At 43.6% G+C, this 27,849-nt stretch overlaps 1 protein-coding gene across 1 annotated transcript; it reads right to left on the minus strand.

The window, feature by feature from the left end:
• Positions 1-9,302: 9,302 nt before the first annotated feature.
• LOC311056273 (C1q-related factor-like) lies at positions 9,303-26,276 on the minus strand (the record flags this gene model as incomplete). The annotated part of the gene is made up of 2 exons (XM_084072769.1): positions 25,578-26,276; positions 9,303-9,482 (listed from the first exon to the last, which is right to left on the minus strand). The coding sequence occupies exons 1-2, from the start codon at positions 26,184-26,186 to the stop codon at positions 9,303-9,305; spliced, it is 789 nt and encodes a 262-aa protein (XP_083928895.1). The 5' UTR covers positions 26,187-26,276.
• Positions 26,277-27,849: the final 1,573 nt, after the last annotated feature.

Consider the following 27,849-nt stretch of genomic DNA (forward strand, 5'->3'; position numbering starts at 1 on the left):
TATTTTCATATGAGCCACGTGCATCTGACTGACAGCAGAGATCATGACATTTTCATTTGAAGGACTACTTCACGAGTGTAAAATTACATATACAGCACAACTCCATATGGTTATGTGTGTATAAAAAGCACAGCATCAACATTATGTTCAAGTTCTATGAAGGGCACATGCACCAGTGCATGTTTGGACATCGCTATAAAACTGACAATCTTACTCTACAGTTCTGTCTCTCCCAATGACTCACTGGGTGAACACGTGCACCATGAGTTTGGAGTACTGCAACGCAACCCAACAGAGTTACCAGCTGGTGCTCGCTAATTGTCTATTTAAAATCTGTTCACATCCATAGTACCATGACTACAACTTATTTAGGTAAATGTACTGTAATAAAAGAAATGTTATGTTGAATGTTTCATTCCCAACTGAACTGACTTTCACTGTTATTGCCTTAAAAATGTGGTTGATTATTGATCACCAAATGACACCTCCAGGCATTCCTCCAGACCTTTCGTTTTTCCTCTTCACCTTTGGTTTTAATAATAGTTCCTTTGTTGAAGAAACATCCATGCTCCAGCAACCATTAGGAGAGGTGGGGCCTCAAATTCCACAGAACATCAGGCAGGGGGGAGTCATGACACACTCACGCTATTATTAAAAACTTTCATGATGTTTCGGCCAGGCTGTCTCTCATCAGAAGAGTTGCCCCCGTCAATATTGGTGACATGTGACCTCAGAATGCTGACTCGTATACCGCCAGTGACCATTTGTAACTGGCCAGATTCCTAATTACACTTCTTCAGCACTGGCATTTGCTTTTGTTTTCCTTTCATGTTGTATACTGTATCTATGAAAGAGCAACTGCAAGTTCTCCTGTGAGTCTGTATTTAGCCCATCCTTGTATGCAGTACACAATGCACAAGGCTCAATTAGCCACACTAGATAATCTGGCCTTTAGCTGGAGTACTTCAGCCCCTGCCAAACTTTGCCGGCTGCCATGGCAATGGGCGACACTGACATTTTCAGGCGGGTGCGTTCGTTGTCTCACCCTCCCTGATCTATACGTCTCTGACCTTTGGGATGGGAAGAATCTGGCATTGTTTGCCTGTTGACTGAGGCTCTCTGTATTTACGTTTACGGTGCTGCCAACATGCGTGCATGCTCATGCGTATGCATGTATGTATATCAGTGTTCTTGTGTGTGTGTGCACTGCTTTTTTATGCAAACCGATTTCTTCTTGAAGAGGCTGTATGAAGTGCTTCTTCCTCAAACTCGTAACGCCATACAGTAGCATCATTATGGAACAATAATGAGCGACACTCGGGCATGTTTGCATGATTAATTTGTATACCGTATTGAATGCACGCATGTGACTATGATAATGTATGTTGTATTAATGTGTGCATGTGTTCAAATTCTTTTTAATAAAAAAGTGTGCATAGACCTTGTGCATAAGCCTCTAGCCCAGTAATTGAAAATTGAATAGAACAGAGAAGTTGTGGGGCTCACGGCTCATGGCCTAATTTGGCAGATGGCTCACTGAATCTCTCTATGGAGTCATTCCCTGAAGTGTGTGTGTGTGTGTGTGTGTGTGTGTGTGTGTGTGTGTGTGTGTGTGTGGGGGGGGGGGGGGGGGGGGTGTGGGGGGGTGTGGTTGTGTGTGCCTGTCTGTCTGTCTGTTTGTCTATATGTGTGTGGCTCCCTGGAGACAAGCACTCGTCAAATCGTCCTCTCAACAATTCTTACGCTGTGATCTGCAGAGCAATGTTGTATGGGTGGAAGTCAGGGGAGGGGGGCAGGTGTCAGCTTTTTTTTTTTTTTTTTAACGATGTCTCTCTCAGGGCTGCTTTTCTCGTCTCTTCTCTCCTGTGGCCTCCTTCACCTTGCAGAGGCTCATTGCCCCTTTTTTTCTCCTCTGGAATCCTTGTCTCATTCTGGTCCAAACCCCACGCATGGAGCTGATGGTTGCTCTGTACTCTAGTACCCTGTGTCTCTGTGGGGAGTCGCTCATTCAGTCAGGTAATCCCCAAACGACTGAGGACCATAACAGGGCAAGTGGTTAGGCCCCACTATGACTCTTTACAGCAGTGGTTCTCAAACGTTTTCATGCCAAGGACCCTTTAATTTCCCCTTGGGGATGAATAAAGTACCACCAGTGCCAGTGCCAGTTCAGGGAATTTTCAAATAGCCAAAAAATAAGATAAAATAGAGTTTAAATTATTCCTAATTTTTCTGGCAACCTCCTGGAACTCCTTGAAGGACCCCTGGGGGTCCCCGTACCCCACTTTGAGAACCACTGCTCTACATTTTAGTGTGTTCACGTGTACGTGTGTGCTTGTGTATGTGTGTGAAGTCTCCCCGAGCATATGGCAAAATAAATACTGTACCAAGAATACTGTCAATTCTAGTTCCAAATCTGTTGTTGTCTAGTGTCCAGGAGGTAGTCAATGACACCATCAAACAGTTCATTCATACGTACCATATGTGTGTGTGCATGTGCGCCTGTGTGTGCGCGTGTGTGCACTAAAAATCATTTGTGGCTGTGTTCACACACAGAAGTATGCATTGATTCTATGCATTACATTTAAATAATGTGCTGTACTGTATTTCATGCATTTTGTCTTGACGATGCATGCATATGCAGTTTTTCCTCATGCATACTGTAGTGCATGCACACATGCAACTCCTGTGCATGTTCGCCAGTAGCTTCACCTTTGTGGCCTTTCGCTACGATATCCTCCCCGAGTCCTCCCAGTCCTGGATATGGGAAAACGCTAGTGATCACGGGTATGTTGTGGGCAGCTTCCTGTGCCCAAGTTACCAATGTGACACGTGTCTGTACGTGTTAATCACAGATGTCTGCTCTACCAACCCTAACCCCTCCCCCCCCAAATCCCACCCGCCCTGGCCCACTCCAGACCTCCCACAGCTCGCTCACTGTCTCTCCGCCCAAAGCGTGCCCAGCACAGGTGACACAAGGCAGCAGGAGTGGCTTGCCACACATCCATCAGGCTGAGAAGAGCAGCAGGGGGGGCTAAGTGAGTTATATTTGGAAATTATTACTCAGTATCAACAGACGGCTCTGAACAAAAAGTTATGCAAGAGTCTGGAGGCCTATTCCTTTATTGATAGAACAAGACGGGGTCTAATAACAGCATGGCTTCCCTGTGGATCTCTGACGTCATGTTAATAATATCCTATTGATGATGTGCGTCTAACCCAAATATCACGACTTATAAGCGTATGAGTATCTAGAAAAGCACTATATAAATTACATGATTGTTATAATATGGAGGGACGGTGGATCTGAGATTATGAATTCACAAAATGTGAGAAGTATTGACGCAAAAAAGATGTGAAGAATATTCAGGGATTTACTTCCTTGACCTACAGTATACTGGCAGTACAGTATACACAAGAAAGCTGGTGTTGATCAGTTTGCAAGATTAGCCACGGACACACACACAGATACACAGGCCCTCTTCTAGACGGCTCCCCGGTCGCCCCCAAGCCCCCGGTGAAAACAGAGCGATTGGAAGAACGTCACATTTCTCAATGCTGTGTGTCTGTTTTTTTATTTGCACAAAAGTTATACACAGTATCAATGCATGTGACATTCAGTGTTCATTCAGTGTGTACTCTTGCAGTCTTTAAGAGTGGGAGTGGTGTGGAGGTTAATATCTTCTCTATGATACCTGCCCTCTAACTCACAATGTATCCATCTCCCCATGTCCCATAGGCTCTATAGTTCTGCCTGATGTCCACTCACATAAATTATACACCACACGTACTGTGCACAGGAGAGAGAGAGAGAGAGAGAGAGAGAGAGAGAGAGAGAGAGAGAGAGAGAGAGAGAGAGAGAGAGAGAGAGAGAGAGAGAGAGAGAGAGAGAGAGAGAGAGAGAGAGAGAGAGAGAGAGAGAGAGAGAGAGAGAGAGAGATACACCCAGCAATTAGATTCATTATGGGCTGAAGTTACTGCCACCCACGTTTCTAACCGATTAGGTCATTTGTACCAGAAGAATAACAAATGCTTCCATTTCATCCCATCTCTAAAGCCTGATTTATTGGTGTGATACGACAGTGTCACATGCCAAAATAGCTGATCTACACAGGACAAGCTCACATCGCTTCACGGATGCGACACAATGTGAGCTTGTAAATAGACCTTCTATTTTATATGCGCGACGCCATCGTGGGACTGAGCATAAATGAAGCGTTATGGGATGTACAGTCATTACTTCTCCCAGTGATTGTGATCCTCTTCTTACATTGTTTTTTCTTACATTTGAACGACTCAGATGCACTCCAAATTTATTTACATAAATTTGCACAATTTCTGTTCCAAATGTATTTATAAAACTACAACCTTGATATATTGTGTTACCGCTGAACCATGTACTATACAACATTTTTTAATCCAAGGTGCACAATAGATTTAAATGTGTTATTCAAAGGAGAGAAACAATTTACTAAAATGTACAGTATATTTTGTTTTCTTAAAGTAAATGAAGAACTCCCTTCGCCCATTGAAGATTCTAGTGACAGATTCTAGTTATATGTGGTTTAGACAGATGCCAGGTTTTTTTTCCTGTTACTTTGCAGCTCACACTTCTTTTAGTAGCAATCTGATTCCTCAACCACTTAAGCCTGAATGGTACTTTGTATTATGAAGGTGTTGCACGCAGAAGATTGCAATGCGCCATATTTTGAGCTTCTACATTTGTATTATATAAATATAAATTGGTCATTGACTACATTAGTATTTCCGACCTTGCACTTTGTAAGTCGTCCTGGATAAGCTAAATGCCTAAATTGTATTCTAATCAGCCTCATGATATGGTACTACAAATTGCTTTCCTACTGTTTTCAGAAGAAGAAGAGAATGAATTAAATGAGCAATGGAATGACGCTGCGTGCGTGGACACATTGACGTGTGAACAGTTTCACACTCTTTGTTATCAGTAATGAGAAAGATGCATACTGGAAGTGAATTCAGCTTTTGAAAAATAATGCAGTGTGTTCATGTCATTACAAACATTATGTAACATTGTTCCTCGAGCTGTATTTGTCACATTTGACTGCCAATGGCATCTGATGTTTGTCCACAAAGATTTTTTTGTGTAATTGAATAGCATAATTGAATAGCATTTACCCGGCAAGCAATATCCCATAGCTAGAAAACAGGTTTGAACTTTGTTTAGCCTGTCAACTTTTTAAGCCTCTAGTAGTTTGTTCTTCTTTGGGGGTTTGTGCAAAGTACCAAGGAGGGAGAGAGCGCTTTGAAAGGTCACTAATGTACGCATCCTTCTTTTAATCTCTTTTTTTCAGTGTGTTCTCTGGAGACATCGCGCTACATCTTGTGAGTTTTCACTCTGCGGAAGAGAGACAGAGCGAGAGAGAGAGGGGGGAAAAAAACAGATATACCAAATTTTCGCTGCTCTCCATATTGACCTTCCCTGATCCGCTCTGTGTGTCCGCCTGCAGCACATAAGGGCCATTAAAAGCTGTGATCATACATTTAAAAAAGCAGAAAGATGCAGAGGGAGAGTTAGAGCAGGAGTCTGCAGGGGCTATCGCACAGGAAAGGACGGAAGCGATCCGTGAATGTTAAAGGTGTCTGAAGTGCTTTTGAGTCAACTCGCTGTTGCTTGCTGTTATGTCTAGTACACAGCGCTGCAACAGCCAGGAGAGGGGTGGAGTGGAGGCACACCGAGGCCCAAGGGCAGCCCTGCAAATAACTGGCTGCTTGCTGCTTGGGCTCATCTACAGTACACCTGCCTGGCACATTCAGCCCGTCTAGAGGCCAACTAGGTAAGGTTTACGCCTTGGCTGGCGTGCTCAAAAGTGTGTGTGTGTGTGTGTGTGTGTGTGTGTGTGTGTGTGTGTGTGTGTGTGTGTGTGTGTGTGTGTGTGTGTGTGTGTGTGTCAGAGAGAGAGTGAGTGTGATGTTTATTATGTACAGCAGAATCTCTGGAAGAAGCTGGAAGAAGGCTAAAAGTGCTTTCCTAAGTGTTGTGTTTATCAGACAGGTTAAAGGCCAGGTGAGGGTGAGACGAACAAGATACCAATGGAAAGGGAAGGGATTGCAGTGAAGTTGCTGTAAAAAGAATTATGCAACCATTTGTTACTGAATATGGTGCCCTGGCCCCTTATGAATACCTGCATATAAGACTACAGCCCTATAGCCAGCCCTTCCACAGTTGAGTTGATACAGTGGAAGGGCTCTTGAGCAAGGCTTTGAAACCTCCAATCCCTGGCAATCCCTGCTACAATACCTTGGCCAGTTGGCGTAAATAGGAGCGTGTTTTTAATCAGCTTTTCCTTAATTAAATAAGGATTAGGCGTGTATTAATTGAACACCAGCACGTATGTCGCCTGCCCAGAGGGAAGCGGCAGCACTTTACACAGACAGTTGTGTTGTGTCTCCCTAAAGAACACAGCAGCTAGCGTCACATCCCATTCCTGCCAGGTCGGAGAACCGTCCAGCCACTGACACTTGTCCAATCCCAGCCATCTCCAGGTCCATGTGGGCTAATCTCCCCTGACACCCTTGCACGCAGCCCCAACCGCGACTCACTCTAGCTTGAAACAAGCCAGCCCTCCTCAGCCACCATCCACCACAGCAGCCCAAATCACTATTAGCCCCCTGTCCATCTCATGTCTCCGCCTTGTATTGGTCTTATATTGTACTCTCTCTCTCTCTCCCTGCCTATCTTCTCCCCTCTTTGCATCTCTCTGCCGCTCTCTCCCTTTCTTTCTCTTCTCCATCCGTCTCTGTCAAACTATATTCTCCGTGTGCTTTATCTCTTTCAACCCCATTTCTACCTCCATCCTGCCCCCGCTCTTCTTCCTCGCCGGGCAAATCATTCCTTTGTTGATGAATATCTACAAATGCGGCGCCTGTGATCGGCGATTGAGGGATAGGCCGTGTTTCCGCCAGGAGTCTGCTGGCATGCAGAATGGCCTTTCATGATGGCGGCTCTGCCCGTTCACTTCGCTGAATTCGGGGGGTCTTTATCACCGAGCGCAGCTTTTCTCGATGGTGAGAACCTCCACCGGAACACCCCTCCCCCCTGATACCTATCACGCTAAATAAACTTTTTAGGTGTGGCGGTGCGGAGGCTGATATGATTTTTGCAGTCAGTTACTGGAATCTTTTGGAAAAGAAATAATGAACACCTTTCAAGTCCTGTTGTTTACGCTGTTGCAACCTGGGGTCTCACAAACCAAAATTAGAACCTTCACACATCGTTTTGCTAATTAGCGTGTTTGGGGTGGGAAAAAAAAAAGAAAAGGCAAGTGACTCAAAAAATTCCATTTATTATTTAAATGTATTCAACAATTCCAAAAGATAAAATAAGATAGACAAACATAGCATAGATTTAATTTACAAGCTGTTTGTTCTTCTCATCATATCTATAGACGCTATCCCCTCCATACAGAGCACAATCTCATTGGCTGAGCAAAATATCTGTCATTGGCCGTAGCACAGAATAACTCGATGTACAGAACAATGAACTGTAGCTATGGCACGGCACATGCTAAAATGCACTCACAGGTATACACACACACACACACACACACACACACACACACACACACACACACACACACACACACACACACACACACACACACACACACACACACACACCCACACCCACATGCACACACGCACACACACAGACAAACGTGCAGTCATATTAAGCCAAGTCACTCACCCAATCAGTTTCATTCTCAAGCAAGCTGTCAGGCCGCCATGTTGAGTAAATATTACCATAATGCCTGTGTGTCAGTGAATGTGCAGCTAATGAATGGATGACATCCAGTGACGCTCAAAGACCCTGAAAGAGAAAATTTGCCCTCACTTACTGTTACCACCCCAACCCCCAACCCCTACTCACACTCCTTCATAGTTGCTCAATTTAAACTCTCTAGCTCACTCTCTCTCTAGTCTCTCTCTCTCTCTCTCTCTCTCTCTCTCTCTCTTTCTCTCTCTCTCTCTCTCTCTCTCTCTCACTCTGTCTCTCTCTCTCTCTCTCTCTCTCTCTCTAGTCTCTCTCGCTCTCCGGTGCCAGATTTCACCACGCAGCACTGCCCTACTGTAGGTCGGCACAGCAGAGGGGAAATGTGCGCTGTTAAAATGGGTTAGCTCTGAATCTGCTCTGAAGTTTGCTTTTTCACAAGGCTGTGCCAGGTAGAACATCTACATGAAACTAGAACATCTAATAGACACTTAAACTCTTTTTTTTCTTCTTCGTGTGAATCCATACAGAAGGACACTGTGTGTGAACAGAGTGAAGTAGATTGGGTAAAGAATGTGGGCTATATGAGGAATTTTATTTTTTTAGATACATTGTAAGGTATGGTGCAAAATGTTTTGTTCAAGGTTTTACAATATTCCTCACAATGTGGAGTTGTACCAACCATTTCTGTGAGCACATAGATGAAGTCAAACATCCGTTGCCATGAAACGCCCACAGTCTTGAATTGAGGATTGATCTCCAAGCAGCATCACAATTAACATCTCATAAACCTGCGCCCCCGGTCAGACAGGATATTTTCACAGGGGACAAATATATATATTTGAAAACCTCTTTTGTGCAGATATTATGCATCGCTACAAAATAAAATACACAATCTAAGGGAAAGCACACAACAACACTACAAATTTCAGTCAACCGATTCCACTGACAGTACAGCTGAGCACAGCCACTGCGGAAAGAAGAGTATGTCCTCCACTGTATGTAGGGTTTGCACTTGTGGTTGTTGGGATCGTTTATTTTTTATTACATTTTCTTTTTTCTTCTCTGTGTGATGGAACAGTCTCTAGCGGAGGAACACTGAAAGCAAGGAGCGTCTGACGAGTTGCAATTCTGCCGAGGAACGGCGAACAATCGGGCATCCGCCCAGCTGCCAGCCGCTCCACCCTCAGCCCAACCTACTCCTTCCCCTTGCGGCCCTGCCGTCGTCAGTAGTGTGTCCTCTGGAAGCCACCACCCGGGCCTCAGCTGGAGAGGAAGCGGAGGCCGGATTGTCTGGCTGGCTGGTACGTTGATGCAAAGCAGAGGTGTCTGTGATGATGGCGAGAATCAGGATACTAGAACGCATTCCATATATTTTTTTTTTAACCCTGTCTCCCCTTTTACCCAAAAGCCCTCCCAAACCCCACCCCCTTCCCCATCTCTCCCCCCCTTCCCCACCACTCCCTCTCCTGCCCTGCAATGCAACTCTCTTATCTCTCCCTCTCTCTGTCTGTCTGTCTATCTGTCCGTCTGGCTCTGGCCTGGCCGCGGTTTGGTCTCAGTCAGCGTAGAGGATGAAACCAGAGAAGGTGCTGTACTTGTTGTTGTTGCCACCGTGGGCCTTGCCCCCGTCCAGCTTGATGTAGACCTCGTCCCCGGCGTCCAGGTGGAGGATGACGCTGTTGGAGGCGTAGTCGTAGTTCTGGTCTGCATCCTGGGCGATGGCACTGGCACGCACCTGCAGAGAGAGCACAGAGAGGAGGTGAGTGGATTAGAGAATATTGTTACCCACCTATTGTGTTATTATACTAGCCCATCTGCATGAGCAAGCCCATTGAATTTAACTCATTTGTATAAATTGTGGTTCAGTCTGGACCACATAGATATAACCATTTATTGCAACTAATGGAATATAGCTATGCACTCTTAAGATGTTCCCCATTTTAGTTAAGCAGCATGCTAAGCAAAATCAGGGAGCACTATGCCCCCCCCCCCCCCCCCATAGGTACTGTATATAAGAGCGGGCCCATAGCAAGATAGTTAATCAGTTTAACTTGAGTCATGCAAACTTGAATTGCAGTTTACTTTTAAAGCCATACAACATTGAATTTCAGTTTAACTTTGGAGCCATGCAAACACTGAATTTCAGCTTACTTTGGAGCCATGCACACATGAAATTCTGTTTAACATTCAGTTTAACTTTTGAGTCATGCAAGACTCTGAACTAGAAGATGGAGGCAGGGTGGTGGAGGCCAGCTTTACCAGCAGCAGCAGCGTGTGTTGGAGCAAAAAAGCAGATATCCAGTGTAGGAGGGAGCCATATGTACTGTAAATGGCCGGCTTGTTGTGGGAATGAGCTGTGATTGGCGTGTAGAAAAGCGTGGTTGAATGAATCATGATAATGAAGACATAACTACTATTTCTATTGATTTCAAATAAACAGGAAAAACTCAAGGGTCAGCCAAACCGTGATCCATTTCAAGTGGTCTTTCACATGATCTAACATTCCACTTTGAAACAAGAGTTCTACAGAAAGAAAACACCTTAGAAACTCGACAACTGAGTTGACTGTAGAGGTGGCCAGCACTCGGAGTCGGTCTAGTGATAATTACTGAGAAATGCAATAAATACCACAACAATAATAATCAAGGACAACCATTGCAGATAAGTTCACATGTGAAAGAAAGCAGAAAAGAGACAGGTGTGTGTCCTGTTGTGTATCTTTGTGTACATTTACTTGGGCATGAGTGGTGTATGTGGGTACTTGTATTACTATAGGCCTACTAGGAAAATATTCAGGATATGGTTAGGGTACAGCGTGAGTGAGCTATTGGAACACAGGTCATTTTTTCCCATTTCCGGAACAGTGACGGCTTTGGGCATACAAGGTTTCCACGCGACACATGTGATATTTATCCCTGTCATCGTTACATGACTAACCCAGTGGTCCTCAAACTTCTTCGTGTCAAGGACCCCCAAATTGATATGTATTTGGCTGCGGACCCCCATCTGAAAAGGTTTTGTGCCAGGGACCCCCAGAAGAGAAGATTTATGTAAAAAATTAAAGAAATCAAAATTCTCCAAACATTTTCGATATTTAAAAATAATGTTTTGGCTATTTTTGAATAGCCAACCTATACAAAATGGATAAAGTGGTTAAAATGATTGTGATGCTGTATTAACAGAATTTACTGGGGACCCCCTGGAATCCCCCCCCCCCAGTACCCCTGGTGGGGGGGGACCATTGGGGGTACCCCACTTTGAGAACCATTGGACTAACCCTTCAACACCCCAGACAGTATTAGACAATTGTTCTCCCCTGCTATGCTACCAAGAGGAATACTGTGACAGTGCTCACAGGTTGGTTTCTGGGAGCTATTAGGGAGAAGCGCTGTCCCTACAATGACAGATGTGATTATGGTCATGATGATGGAGTGTTCACAGGAGATTAGATGTTCCGTTGGAATGTGATGTCACTCACACATATATAGCTCTTAGCTCAGTTTAGTCAGGTTTGAAATAATGTGTCACATCGATAATGCCTTCCAACCTAAATGCATTTTTGCAGCACCGGCAAAGGAAAGCCATTCTGTAATTTGATTTTACGAACCACTCCAATCTTAATGTCTGTCTGACACTCATTGCTTTGCTTTTTTTGAGTTTTATCACTTAAGACATTGGTTACATTTTGTCGTACGGTAGCTCTTACTCCCTCCACAACTAGGAAGTATTTAACACTTAATATTAATACAACCATTACTCCCCCTGTTATATTAAAAAAAAGTGATGCATTTATCTTTATGGCCAGTTTGAGTATAAAGCACAGGAAATTACATTGATTTTAATCGTGCACCTTGCCAACATACAGTAATGTGTTCCTATTAACCAAACTATTCATGGTAAATGTAAAAGTTAAACTAATTTCCATTTTCATACACAGTATACCATTCCAATTAACATTTAATTTAAAACTACACAATTTTACATACATTTTATAGAATTCCTTTGGATTTCTTTAATCCAGAGTGTACCCCTGTCAGGTTTTGGGCAAGTTCTCATATTTGTCAATATACCTGTTATATGTTGTCTTTGGTTAACTCGTCCAATAAATTATCTGGTATACACTGTGCCACCTGTCTGGCTACATTAAGGAGATAGAAAAGTATATAATGGACATTTCCATTCCTACACTAGGAACATGCTTCAATGTCAAATATGGAACCGGAAGTAATCAATCCATAGGGGCCTCTGTGACATGTGTGCTCGGTGTGGAATCATTCTGCTTGCCATGCTGGTCCCCGTATCCATAGAAATAAACGTCATCGAGTCCCCCAGCAAAGTAGGTGGCTCTGAACACTTAAGTAGGGCACATGACATGACCCATCTGTACTATTATATAGGTCACATTTACAGTATGCGGGCAGATTAGAGAAATAGACTTTGTTTATTACGGGTTATGTTGTGGACTGGAGTTATTCAGGAATAACCAAACAGTCATTAGGGCAGGAAAAAAAAACATTGTTGCGATGCATTGTGAGCTTATAGATCGGCTATTTGGGGTATCTGTCCTACGACAAAGTGTATAGGGCTTAAGTGGTTAAGAGGTTTTGATTCAATTTAAAATTTGGAGATATTGCTGTAAGCTGTGTAACAACGGTCAATGGTTTCGCTGTATGCATTGCATTCAAACATTTTTGATGTGATACCACACTCAATAATTGTCTCGTGTTGTACTATATGTTTTGTTCCAATACATCTAAATGAAGCCACAAAGAAGGAGCACTTCCAACAAATCAGCTGAAGTTGAATTCAGTTACTTAAATTACTTAAGTAAATTAAATTACTTTGAAGGGGAAAGCTGCATAATGATGTTGCATTTGTGCAATATTCTTGGATATAAATGTCTTTGATCGCACCCTGTTTGTAAGCTAGTATTTAATCATGCAAGGATTCATGTGATTAAAGGAGTTTCTTTTTTTTAATCTTTAACCAGTCTGTATGGTAAAGTATGTTAATACAATAATAGTGGTGGGAGTCTAGTCTACTCTTCCATTGAAACATTTGTTGTTGTTGTGCCAGGGACCAGATTTATAAGATCGCAGCGAGTTTGTGAACACTTAGTTATATGATGTAACAGATTAAAACACTGTTAACCTGTTGTCCCACTTTTGGGCATGTCACAATCGGCATTATAGGTTTTCAAAAATGTGCAAATGTTTTAAAAAATATCGATCTACAAGCTTTTAGATCGGTTATTTTCACTACTTTTGCACAACACTGTCATAAGACGAAGTACAAAATTTGACATACATTTATGAAAATTATGTTAATGTTTCTGCCCGACAGCAACGATATGCTGTAGTTCCGTCCAAGGCATATGCATGCATCACCACGATTTTTGGACATTTGACAATAAATGAAACGAGAGAAAACATGGATCTCAACACAGTTCTCAAAGCATTTGTGACAACGGAATCTCTTGTGCAAGCTGGGACCAAAATTTACTGGGAGCTGAATGTTTTTTTTTTCCTTCTTTTTTCTGTATTCTGTAAGTCATTATAACTGAAAAGTTTTTTGGCAACCGCCAACTTTTTATATGATTTGCCTAAAGAGAGCTCTTGCTATCTGTCAGATAGCATCTGTCATCAATACCCTCAATGATTTCCGAGGGTTCAAGTACAACCGCTCATTGCGTTTGCCTTCAGCTCACTAAAACTGAATGACGAGGGTAGCAGGCCGATATTTCTTCACCCCTCTCTTCTTATTGTCAATGATAAAATGCAATAAAAAAAAATCCAGGCAAAATGAAATGAAGGATTCAACACTAAAGGGAGTATACACTATGATGGAGCTATAGCTCTATAGCGACAGAGAGGGAGAGAAATTGAAGAATAGAAAGAGGCCATTGTTCTGTCAGAGGACAAATCAAACTTAGAAGATGGACTGAAGAATCAGCCACAGTCACAGACAATGGCACTCGCACTGGGATGAGAATTGCAAGTGCTGCTGCAAAGGGTAACGTGGATAATGAAAGTGGTTTTAAGGTGCAGGGATAATATATGGAATATTCTAAATTCTCCCCACTGTTGTTTATCCTCCTGATTAAATCTAGCAAGGCTCATATCGATGTGCAAACAAAGCCTCGTATTCTGATTCTGAGAGGCAGGCGTCCAGTGCATATTAATATGATATGATCCGCCCTGATCGCACAATGTCAACACACCCTTATTAGAGGGTTACCATACTTTGGGCTGCCAGCGAGCGGTGATAGAGGCTCAGCAGGATTTGTCTTTGGGGATTTTAATGAAACTTGTTCAATAATATTGTTTACATAGAGCCTGGAGGCATCTGACAATGTCAGAGATATGTAATAGCTTAATTTATTCGTATTTGTGTTTTAAAATATATAAATATAAATTCATGTCTTTTTTGTGTAAAAAAAACATAAATCTAACTACCAATTGTTCCTCAGCCAAGCAGTCAAATTACACAACTAGAAAGGTGCGATCCTCTGAGTGCAGATCTTTGCGGCGGCAGGGTGGATTGTACGACCTACGGTTAACGGCATGAAGTGGCCTCTTAAATGTATAGCGCCACCTTGAGGCCGATTTGAAAAGGTTCTTCCTTGGCCTACTGGGAGTGTGCATGTTAAGTTTCACACTGATAGGTCCAGCGGTGCCTGAGATTAGCTGCAAAAGGACAGGGGCGAAAACGGCAGGCCGTTCCAGCCTGGCGGCGATAAATAATTTACTGTATACAGACCTCACACATTGTTGTCCTAGAAGAGTTCTACCTACTATGAGCAATACAGATTTGTATCAAGGTAACTGGGGTTATTCAATTTAAATGTATTCAAGTGGTCTGACATTTGACGGGAGTGTAATTAAATGAGATTTGTGTTTAGAAAGTTGAGGGGAAAATTAAACACATAAGAACTACATTATCAAAACCACTCGGCACAGCGGTTGAATGATGATAGACAGCTGGTGCAGTGTTTTGTACCTGATGGTTATCACTGATCTGGTGTCAGTTGTTCAGCTTTTTATCCATTTCCAAATTCACAAAGCACTTCCCTTCGGTAATTTGTTGTAAATCAAATAAAGATAATGTTAGATAATAATAATATCTGATCTACAAGCTCATAATGCGTTTTTGCAGAATGTTTGCCTATTACGACCTGCCCTAGCAATGCTAGGGTTCATGTGATTAAAAGAACGATGAGATACTTAATTTCTTCAGGACAGCCTTTGGCCAACTATTATAACCAATACTTTTTATCTCTGAAGAAAGACTATACAGTAGAAGGAGCACATACGGTACTGTGGCAGGAGTTGAAACTTGTAGATTGAAATGATTCTTGAACTTTGTGCTCTAGCCATGGCACGTGACCACAAACGTCAGATGTGCTCTTGTGATTGGCTGAAGATTGGCAAGGATTATGGATATTGTAGTAGATGTCATGGGAAGGAGTGAGCGTTACATTATAAAACATATAAAATATTTCTCACAAATGAAGTTCAAACATTTAACTTTATTGGTTGTAACTGTAAAATAATGAAATAATCTATACCACTTAGATTAAAGATTATGAGCCTACACATACGGTTCGGCTGTAATTACAGATAGTATGATTTTTAATGGCTGGCTACTGTGGGGAAATCACTGTGGAAACTTGCTGCTCTGGTCTATAGGTAGACTGTTTATATTCTGAGGTGAATTTGATACTCTTGTAAGAGTTTACAGCTACGTAGTTCATCCTCAATGATGAGTGGATCAGTGTGAATAAACTCTCTCTCTCAGGTTGTGGAATAACGATTGAGAACCCCAGACTGCTGGCTCCTTGTTCTTATCTGCACATAAAGCGACTCAGACAGAGAGATGAACAGTTAGAGAAGGGAAGAGTAGGTCTGGTTGTGCATGACCTTGACACAGAACGCGTAGCGGAACTTTGACAAGACAAACAAAGCGTGAGACTGTGTGGAGCCCCTGCTCCAGCGACTGTAAACAGGGTGTCAGGCGATGTCGCCTTCCTTGTGACTCCTTTGCGCGCGTCTGCATCTGTCATCGCATCAACGTGTGATGGGTGTGATTGGATGATATACTGTGTGGTGACACGCTCGAGTTTACTAGATAACGCCTGCCATGCCAAAGTCAAGTGTGGTTTCCTTCAACTCGCATAGTGAACAACTGCGAATGTGAATGCCACAGTCATCAATAATGACATACTTGTGTCTCTAATCGGCTCCAAACATGAAAGCGTGAAATGTTGCTGCATATCGACTGTCACAGCTCCTTTGTTGAGCCTGATTGCTTTCGCAGAATGGTATATCACGCTTATTTCAAACGACACATTACATTATCCTCATCCAACAGCCGCACTGTACAGCATCCTATGGCCAGCTCAGTTGTCTATGCAACAATTCCAAATCATTACACTTATTTTGCGATATTTTGAAATGTGTTTATTGGGGTGGGGGATATTTGGCTTTTAACTGTTGTTGCTGCCTCAGGAATCGTTTTGTAATGTCTCTTGTGAATGGTGGTCCGCTGTGCTGTGCGAGACGAGACGTCGACAGCGTGAGTGACAAGGGCATGTCTGGACGGAGGACGCACGTTGCAGTGTCTTTGACAGGGATTGGTTGCCTGGATGTCAAGCCTCCATTTTAGATCATCCAACTCCGTGCCCCCCCCCCCCCCTCTAAATTGGAGTGTACCTCTGTCTAATTGCATTTCAACATTTTAACCGTGAACTCCATGCTTAATGGCAACTGAGATGTACTTCGTGCAAGACTTCACTTGTAGACATATATGTGCACGCACACAAACACACACGCGTGTTGGACATGCACACACGCACGCACGCACACACACACACACACACACACACACACACACACACACACACACACACACACACACACACACACACACACACACACACACACACACTACTTTACTGAAGACAGAAAAACGAATTTACACACACACTGGAAAAATGAAAAATTGCTATTGATTCCAACAAAGATGCCACAGTGTCGAAAGGTAACAGTCCTCGCTTGTACTATGGGTCATATTTGTGGGACTGATAGAAACATAATAATAGAAAAGAAATGGCATGTCCGATGGGATCTAGAAAAGGGCTCACTAAATAAATTACACCAGCTGCTCTATTTGTACCCACACGACCTCCTGAAACAGAGTCTTCATCACACAAGTTGCAGGGTGTTATGAAACGTCTTACACAATTCTAAAGGTGAATTCACAGGAGGCACTATTTCTGTTTATCACCATTATCATCGTTATACTTGTAAGAGATAAAATAAAAATGTAAATGCTTTATTGAGGTGCACCCTCAATAAAGCCTTATTTATACTTTGTCGCACATGCAGCGGTGTCTCAGCCAAAAATAGCACATCTTTAAGCTCACAACATGTCAAAGAATCAATTGGAACAAAAAAAAGAGAGAGAAACGCTGGCAGCAGAGGCTTGTCAGTGGGAAATAGGGGAGGAAGGACGGGGCATCAACTCTGACCTGCGTCCACTCTCTCTCTCTCTGTTGTGTGTGACTCATCAGCTTCAGTCAATTACTGACACACTGCTCTGTCTGCCTCCAACACTAAAACTCCATCATTGCTCTCCACGTCGCCTGAAAAGGCACTTTTACAGAAATATATCTCCAGCCATTTGTTCACACCTGGCCCCTTTTTCCAATAGGAATCCTTGTAACTGATGGGTTCTTTGCCTCGCACAGCATCTTCCAGTAAGAGTTTCTTTTTTTTTTTTTTTCTTTTTTTGTAAAAAAAAAAAAAGCTCACATGAGGCAAATATGACTTTCATTATTATAGTTGAGGGTGAGAAGCCGGTTCTCGGTTCTGCTGTTTTATGCATTTTTCATGAAGCAGCCAATTCATCATCTTTTGCGTGAAGGATTGTTGATATCTTACCCATATTCATTTTAAACAGGGGGGGGGGCAGCTAAACAAATTCAGTTGCTTGGCAGGTGGGTGGGAAGTCATTGCACCTCACTTAACTTGTGGGTTTCTCCGTGAAGTAAGAGAGGAAAGCAGTGGGTATCCCAGTGGATTGAACTCGGGGACAGCAAAATGTCAGTGGCTTGGAGGGAGAGGGGTGTTTATATTAAGAGGAGGGCCATGGGGGCTGTGCGCTGTCTCCAATATCAGTCCTCATTATAATGAAGACAACCTTGTGAGTCAACACCATATCGTGCCTGAGTCAGCCCGCCAACAGCTGAAAACCCATAGCCTATTTTAGCTTTCGGGTTCACGGTGCATGAGATGTTACAGCACTTCATAAAATAGACCATCTCAAGATGTCAGCAAAGGAAACGTGTGCACTGGCGAGCCCTGGCCTGCTCCGTCTGTATTTGAAGGGCTGGCTGTAAGTCCAAGAGGGGGAACCATTGAAAATGAGCGGTGAGCAATCATTTGAGCTTTACAGCAAGCTTTTTGTGAAACTTCACCAATACATGATAGATTTTCTAACCCCTCACTGTTGCCGATGACAGCCTGATGTCATCTTGACATTTCCAATCTGTGTGGTATTTCCAAACAACACTGGCAAATCTTCATTTAATAGCCCCCCCCTTCCTAATTAGGCCAGCTCTAATGTTCCACTCAGCGGAGTGTCAAATCCAATGTCCAATTACACAGCAGATCAAGGCCAAAGGTCCACCTCCACTACCTCTCCTGCTGATTATGGAAGAAGTGCCATGGTATACATCACGGAAAAAGATATGGTTCTGACTGTCAGAGGGCGTGAGGGACTCAGACACACACACACACACACACACACACACACACACACACACACACACACACACACACACGTGTGTGAACGTACAGAAAGTCAGATCAATAGCAAGGGCTAAGCATCTGAGGGTGTCTCTCTCTCTCTCTCTCTCTCTCTTAAATCCAGACACGGCTGTCTGTCTATACCAGACAAAGTCTCTCTGTTCCACCAGGCACACAGAGACCTCTTAGTCCTGAAACCAGCGAAAAAGAATAGCAGGTGTTTATGTGTATCCTATTGCCAGAATGTGGATATCAAATGTCAGTGTATGCCGTGATTTTCTCCAACTCTGGTATAAATACACGTGTGTATCTAACACGCCAATAAGACCATTGGTTGAAATGCTCACTGCTCTAGGCTTCCTAGGTCTTTATGTGGATGTGTGGATGAGACAGAATGAATCGATTGCTGTATCTTTACCATAGGGCCAGGCAATATTAACCACATGAACCCTAGTGTCCATATTCTATATATCTACAAGCTCTGCTAGTTCCAGCAAAGTATATTACATACAAGTAGCAATACCACAATATAAAAGTACTAACTTTTTTTTATTGGTCAAACCTTCAAAAAGTGCTATTCTACAAGCTCACAACGTGTCGCAAGCTTGTACTGTAGATCAGCTATTTTTGAATAGTTGAAGTATAAATAAAAAAGCGTAATTGGTTATCGCATGTTTTGTATTCATAATCTAAATCTGGGTTAGTAAGTAACTGGTAACTAAAGTTGTCAAATAATTGTAGTAAAAAGTACAATATTTGCCTATGCGATGTAGTAGAAGTATAAAAAATGCACCTCAAAATGTTACTTAAGTACAGTACTTGAGTAGTATGTACTTAGTTACTTTACACCACTGTATATTATAGGGTTTATGGTTAACAAAGTATATCCTAAACCTAAATGATAAGATGTGTTGTGGAATCAGTCCAGTTCTAACTGTACTTCTGACACCTTGTCTCAGAGCAGATTTTCATTAATCAAAACAAACAATCCTAAAACAGAGCTGGCCTACTGTACTGTATATCCAGATGGCTCTTGTCTATTTGTGTTTATTGTTGAGATCGACTGTGCATGCTAAACACGCTGCGTGGGTTACACCTGGATACACACCAGTTGGATAAACAATGCAATGCTCATGAGCACAGGAACTTGAGCACCCCCCCACCAACTCCATATTTCCCCCCTGTTTGTACACTTGTCAGTTGGGCTGGATGGCTAGAAGGGAAAATGGGGTTCGGCTGAGCTAAAGTGAGCAGCGCTGACCCTCTAGAGTTTAAAAACAAGAATTGATTTGCTTTGAGCTGTGGTTGTCACACAAAGTAAAGTGCACAATGTGCAGTAGTTCTCTGAAAGGATATTGGCCTTCCCAGTATATTGTTTGTGGTGTTAAACCAATGTCATACAATTCCAATGTTGAATACCCAAAGGTATAGCACACACACAGATGGACAAAGTTTACTAAACTCAATTTCACTCATTTATCACTGTCCAGCACAGTCCTTATTTGATCACACGGCGGCGTTTTCAATAAACCGTGATGCAGCTACCCCACGTTTCTCTTTATGATGTAAAATGTTGTAACCCTGTTGTGTTTGTAGAGTGTGCTACTGTAGACAATGAACTGAAGCAGAGGAGAAATGGAGGGCATGCACACAGTTGGGGTGGTGGTGAGGTTGGCGAACATGCGTGTGCGCGTGCGTGTACGCGAGCCCACATCTGCACAAGTGCATCTGTTTGTATCTATGAGTGTGTGTCTTTGTGTATGCGCGCTTGTGTGCACATGCAGGTGTGTGAGTGTGTGTGGCGGCGGGGTGTTGTAATTGCTGGGGAAGAGCCATGTGCACGAAGGACGCTGAGGCTTATTAAAGAAGGAGACAGAGTGATTATTCACTACGGCTCTCTTGAGAGACTGACGCTGAAGTCATTGCTTTTAATTAACTCCGAAACGGTTTTGCGGATTAATAACAATATTAAGGAGGGAACAGAGAGGAGGAGCAGAAACACATCTTGGATCTAGTTCAGGCTTTTTTTTTAATTACAATTAAGTAGACTTGTGTGCCAGGGTCTCTGTCTTTTACGCTTCCCCTATTTATTGTCTCCCCCGTAGACATGAATTTGTCATTATTTGTGACTGCCTTGCCTCCAAGGATGTATCCAAGCCAAGCCAAGGCAAGATTTTGTGACATGACTGAAAAATTCGTGAAGGGGTCGTCAATATTTGACACATGAGTAAAAGATGAGGAAGAAACCAAAGAAAGAAGGAGGGAATTGAGTCATGACAAACGTTGGGAAGACAGATGAAGAATATAGTACTACTCTTCTGAAAATAGCTTCTTATTTTTGTTTGTTTGCTGAGGAGCTCGCTCTTTGGTCACGCATGAAATGTGTCAAGGTTTCTGGGGACAGGGTTGGAATTCTTTCTTTTGCTGTTCTCTGAGCCAAAAGAGAAAGATGGGGAGAAAAATATACCCAAAGCTTGTTGACGTTGGACGTGACTTGTAAGAGCTCCCGGCGTGGGAGGAGCATACGCTGTTGCAAAGCAGCACTGCAGGGCCTGGAAGTGCACGCCTGACTAAGGCGAAAATATGATAAAATGCTAGGATTGTCTGCAATTCCCAGGCCTCCCCAGACTCGACTCACACTGTAGCCTTTTTTGCTGCCTTAAATGAGCTGAGGAATGCACCAGGCCGGCTGTAGCACCATCGGCTCAGCCTCTCAGCACTTCATCAATGACATAGCACAAGTTAGACCAACATTTATAACCATTCACAGTCATTTAGGCCGACAGAGGGTCTGGGGCCCCTGTGGGTGCACCGAGCACACAACCCAATAAACATCACCATGAAAGGTTGTTTTTTTGTTTTGTTCTGGCAGGGGGAAACTATATGTTGTCTACCATCGGCCCTCTCTAAGCTGCTGATAGAAAGAGAGCGAGAGAGAGAGAGAGAGAGAGAGAGAGAGAGCAGTTACCACTTTATAAACATTACACCAGTCTCTGGAGATGCGTGCTGCGTGTGTCTAACTTAAGTGCCTCCACACCCTCCTCTTGGGAACAGGAACAGAAGGTGTTTTATAGGAACATATGTTTGCCTTCGCCTATTATGTATCAATGCTTTTACACCCTCCCATAAACATTATAGCGGACTGAGACATTATGTATAGGAGGCCCTTCGCGCTGCTCCAATTCTTTTTATTATTGAGCTCTTTTTTTTCCGTTCATTTTTTGTATACGCTGCGTGTCTTAAACTTAGTTGACCCCATGAAGGCAAAAGAGTGTAACCTCATACTGTAACTGTCTTCCAGGTTCACACGAAAAAGAATACTGATACCAACCATCCTGCTTTTGTCTAAAAGTGGTTATTTGTCTAGTAATGATAGGGGAACCTCTTTTAGCATTGCACATTGAGGGGCCTCTAAACAAAGCTGAGCGAATAGCAATTTCACATACACCCATATGGGGCAGCATGGGTGTAAATGGTACAAATGATCTTGTGAGTGATGTGACAATGAGTGTGAAACAGGGTTTTGATATTTCATACTGTTTGCCTGTAATTATCTTCAAACATTTGTGGGTGGGGCCTATCGGCTATTTGACACACAAAAACACCATATATCATGAACGCAACATCCAGTCAACCCCAAATTGGAATTGCATGTTGAGGGGCCTCTATAGAATCTCCAAAAGCGTTGTCACTTCTGCCCATAGGGCGCCGTGTGAAAAGTTGAACCGATGCTGTTCCCCCCCACAGCTTCCTCATGTCCTGCTGGCTGCAACCCACGACTGACACAGCCCTGGGTAGGCAACCCAGCCTGGCGGAGACCTGCGCTCAGAGCAAGGCAACCTTTTTTGATGTATTGACAGCTCGGCTCATCCGATCAATGTTCTGAAGGATTATCTTAAGAGCCTAATTATGTGCAATACCATTTGATTTTCATGTCCACAATGTGGGGGGGGGGGGGGGTAATTATTTGAAAACACATTTTAAAAGCCAGTAGTGAACCTCTAAAGAACCATACCAGGATGTAGCAGTATGTGTGTAGCAGTGGTGATAGGACCTCAACCATCCCAAAGAACCATTTATTTGTGTAGATACCGCACAGTAAAATCCTCAGTGTTAAACTCTTGAGTGTAACAATTTATTTACCAGTCTATTTGGGTTCATTTTACATTTTACACTGAGTTACACATACATTTTTTACCCTCTCCGAGTTAAATTAACACTGCGATCTTATTCTCAGGATGTCAGTACCTTTAAACACAAGACCACTTACACCACTGCATCCTAACCCTAACCCTAATCTAGCGCTTGATCACTTGATCGCATTGATACAACACTGTGTTTTATTGTAATTCTTGACACACTTGTAATCAAGCTTAAAGACACCCACGTAAGTACAGTATAATTTCACTTTCATATCTGGTCTCTAGTAATATCATATATGTCAAGTGTGCAGTCCCATGCATGTCAAAGATGGAAGAAAGAGGCTGTCATACTTGGATTCTATTTATCTTTAAATGTCCACACTCCACAGAGGAACTCTTTGATGTACAATACAATGGCACTATGCTGCATGTGTCAGAGGGTCTGTTCAGGTTCAATATTATACAGTAGCCTCTCTTTCTTCTGTACTGGCTGTGGAAGCAAACTTCTCACTGAGGAAAATATGCTATTTAACTTCTATTCTATTCTAATTAATGTAACTGTGAGAGTGTGCAAATGGACAAATTTACAGCAAGGATTTTACTGTGCGTCTGTAAAGGACTGCTTGTGATAATGTCACTTCTTCTCATCTTAAGACTTTTTCTTTTTAATCAAACAGGACAATATTCATGTGCTGCATCATAAATTGCATAAGCATTATGCACTACAACTTATAATGATGGGACTACTTTCACACATTGAACCTCTTAGGACCGAATTCAAATGATGAGCTATTTTAATTTTAAATAAATGTTAATGTGCAAAAACAAGTGTAAATTAATCCCCCTTCACGAAATTTCTATTTTTCCAACTGTTGAATTCAACTTGCTGAAGCCTGCATGGTGTGTTGGTACAGAAGCTATTGTAGTAATTGTACTGGGACTTTGGTTTTAAAGCATCAGTGACATTTTTTTTTTTGCATGGACAAATAATACTAATTTAATTTAAAACGGATCATGCTATTGGGCACATTAAATAACGCTTGTTTTGTTACTTTGAGAGTTATGCCATGTCCATGCTTTTATTTGTTGCATAAAATGTGCCCTACATTTTCCAGGTTTAAGTTCAATAATAAATGATACGAATTTATAAAGAAGCCGTTTAGATTCGAGCAAACAAAAAGAAAGCAACTTGTGATTCAAAGACATGCTTTTCAGTCCAAAGGTGCGTTTGAGAGGTTGAGAGGTGATTCTACCGAGTCCCGACCGCTCGCAGACTAGACCTCATCATCAGCACCGTGGCCAGCGCCGCGGTCACTTCACACACTAACACACAGACCCTCCATGAGGGTATACTTGATCCCCGTCAAGATGTGTTACTTCTAATCCAGTGGTTTTCAACCTTTTTCATATCAAGGTCCATTATTTATTGGGCATTTGAGCCACGGACCACCGTTTGATGAGATTTAGCCTCTCAGACCAAAAACTTAGAATATTTTGTTATCGTTGGATGAGATTTTGTCAAAATAGCAATCCTTCTACATTCTCTAATTGTGTAGACTTCTTGTAAATTAAGTTATGCAGATGTTTAACAATAATGTAACTCTTGAGAGCATAAAATAACCATTTGGTTTCATTTTAAACTCGCGAGAGTTAAAGATCTATACGGGTCCATTTCAACTCTCCATCATTTAGCTGGGGAGCTCCTGGAAACTCCTCAAGGACCACTGGTGGTCCCCGGACCACTGATCTAATAAGCCAAAAATAGATCATGCATGTCGCTTATCAAACGAGGTGCAGAAAGATGATGCGTGCGTGCAGCGTTCTTACTCATGCGGTGACCAGACAGCAATTATCTATACCGTCTGCCAATAAAACACCGCTCATTAAATTATATCACACAGACGAGTATAGCCTGCAGTCATTGTTTGGGATCAACATTTCCATTTAGGTTAATTTCAACTCGTATAAACGCCCGTGCGGTGAAGGCTGAAGTGAGAAATACAGAAGTCACAAAAGCCCAACGATCTATATGAGCGATTGTTTCATTTTAAAAGCAGACACGGTAAATGCGTTCGTTTGCACCGTGCATATAGCCTACGGATCATGAATTAACTTTTGGCTGTAGCTACTATAACAGAATATTAGCCTCGGTATACAGAATATAGACATCGAATTTTACAAAACTGTAAGGGCTTTTTTAAAGTAGCACTTATATGCGCCTGCCTATCCTAATAGCTTTGCGGAATGTTTTTGCTTATTTCCTTACAACGAAATAATGTCTATTTAGCCTATTAAATAGCCTATAGTCTGTTACGTGTGAGGGCATTATACACCCATCGACTTTTTTTTTGCGAAATCAACAGTCTCTGCAATAATGGGACAAACATTTCCCCAACAATAAGAGAAGTAAAAACAACAACTTCGTGGTAAGTAGCTAAGACATAATATCCTCCTCTCTCAATCCAAAAGTGATCAGATATTGGTGGGACATGACAATGTCACAGCACACATAATGCGATGTGTACAGAGTCAGACAACAATGTCTCCAGGCGCATCGCTGCTACAGCTGTAGGACCGTCGCTCTGGTCCTCCAGGCACAGCGCAGATGCTGCTGGCTGCTCAACAATGTCACTTTGAAGTTTTCGTGTGTGTGGTGCTGATGTATGTGCGTCTGAACAGTATGGGCTTTAACTGTATTGGCTAAAAAAAAAAATGTTCAACGTTAGTTTACCAGCTCAAACGGAAGCGCAAGAAATTGAAAGCGAAAGAGAGAGACAAAAGTCAAAGTGACAGACTGGTACACGGACGGGAAATTGTGCGTTTACACTGAAGCAAAGGAAGCGAATGTAAAAGTTACCCAGCAGTGTTCTTGACACTCACCTGTCCATTTTTGCACAGGTCTGCCCACATGCTGGTTCCGTCGCCTCCTCTCATCAGCACATGGTAAATGAAGAAGTAGGTGCCTGGAATGCTGCAGATGAACTTGCCCGAGATGCCATCATAGTTGTTGCCAAGGTTGGTGACCACATCATCAAACTTGAGGATCTCATAGCCTTCGTGTGGGTTCTTAAGCCCTGCATAGAAGGCCACTCGGGGCACTGTACTGTAGGTGGCCGTGCTGATAGCTCCGTTTCCCCCCAAGCCCAAAATCCCAGTCTTGCCTCTGTCCCCTCTGTCACCGGGCGGGCCCACCGGTCCTGGTGGGCCCGGCTCTCCAGGCGGTCCCGGGGGTCCAGGCTTGCCCGGCCTGCCAGGCTTCCCCTGTGGGCCCTGCACCAGCGTGGAGGGCGGAGGCATGTTGCTTTGGTCACTCAGTGCCTCAGCCTCAGCCTGGAGGCCAGTGGAGGTGGTGCTGCTAGCCAGAGTGCCTTTGTTCAGGTAAGGGTCGCACACCATGCGGCAGGTGCCCAGCATCTCATAGTGGCTGGCGTCTGTGCCCACGGAGCTGACCAGCACGGGAATGAGAACCACCAGCACCAGGACCAGCATAACCCCTACGGCAGCCGCCACCAGGGTCTTCCTCCCGATGCTGAGTCGGGGAAGGGGCTGCGCGGCCAGCGTGGGTCTCCCGGGGGCGGAAATGGTGACTGCTTTGTGTTGGGAGCCTTCCACCGAGGAACGGGAGGACCCGAAGATCCCAAGAAGAGTTGGAAGAGGAGCGGCAAGCGTGTGAGGGTAAGAGAGAGAACCACATACACTCGACACACCTCACTCAGTCACAGGCAGTCAGTCAGAACGCGCCAAACGCCACCATGCACGACTGCACGTACTGTAGCGCAAACTCACTTTTCTGGTGTGAGAGGAAGAATCAGGAGGGAGAGGATGCAAAGCCCAGAAGAGCATTCAGCAGAAGCTGAATGGAGTGTGTGTGGGAGAAAGAAAGAGAGACTCAAAGAGAGTGAGTGTGAGAGAGAGAGAGAGAGAAAAGAGAGAGAGAGAGAGAGAGAGAGAAAGGGGGGGGGGGGGGAGAGAGAGAGAGAGGGAGGGAGGGAGGGATGGATGGAGGGAGGTGGGAGGGAGGGAGGGAGGGAGGGAGGATGGTAAAAGTAGAATGACAGTGGGTGAGGGTGAGAGAGAGCCACTGAGTCGGTGCGCGTGTGTGTGTGGTGGTGTGTTTGTGGTGGAGGATTCTCAGGCTTGGCTTTTTATACGCCGGTTGCAGTGGAGCACCCCCCCCCCACCACACACACACACACATACACACACACACACACACACACACACACACACACACACCCTCCCCTTACCCCCCACACATACCCACCAGCCCACCCGCCCTCCAGTGAAAGGTTGGTGTGGTTACGTTCCCCTCTCTCTCGCTGGCTCGCTCACAGGAGGGGCTGTCATCACATCGCATTACTTTCCACGACTCTCCAGTCCCTCTGAACCAGTATGGCTCACCTCCCCACCCCCATTTGTCTTCCTCCATCCTCTGTCTTCCCCAACAACCCCCGCCCCCCCTGATTTTCTTGTGTTGATTTTATTTCTCACTCCCTATAGCTTTCTCTCTCCCTCCCTCCCTCTCTCTCTCTCTCTCTCTCTCTCTCTCTCTCTCTCTCTCTCTCTCTCTCTCTCTCTCTCTCTCTCTCTCTCTCTCCCTCTCATCAGTACCGAGCCTCTAAAAATATAGACAGTGCTGGAACTGCCCTTTTTTCCCTGGAGATGGATCTCACAGCACAGATGTGTACCTTTGTGTGTTCAACACACACATTTAAACAAACTCACTCCAACAACACTAACCATAGTCAACAGCTCCAATGCTACTTGTATAGTGTGTGTCTGGCAACAAAACCTTTTCCCCCCCGGATTCCTAGCTGATAGCAAAGGAGGTATGTCATGAAGGTCAAGGGGCACAGGGTAGAATCCACTTGCAGGGCTAGCGGAGGGCATTACAGTATACGCTATCTGCCAATATCAGAGCCAATGACATTGACTGTGCTATGTTGTTGCCCTCTCTGTCTGTGTCAATAAACCTGTTTCTCCGCCTGAATGCTCTGACACCATTTCTTATTGGTGTCCTTTTTTAGATATTGATTTCATGGTTTTATCAAATTACGGGTCCTGCTTGGGAGGGGAAAACAATCTATGTGCGGTAGCGATGTCATTTGTTTGACATTTTCATTCTTAGAGTGATAAATGGCAAACCATGGAA

The sequence above is a fragment of the Gymnoscopelus microlampas genome, assembly GCF_963454915.1.
Source record: "Gymnoscopelus microlampas genome assembly, chromosome: 11".
In the NCBI taxonomy this organism is placed as follows: Eukaryota; Metazoa; Chordata; class Actinopteri; order Myctophiformes; family Myctophidae; genus Gymnoscopelus; species Gymnoscopelus microlampas.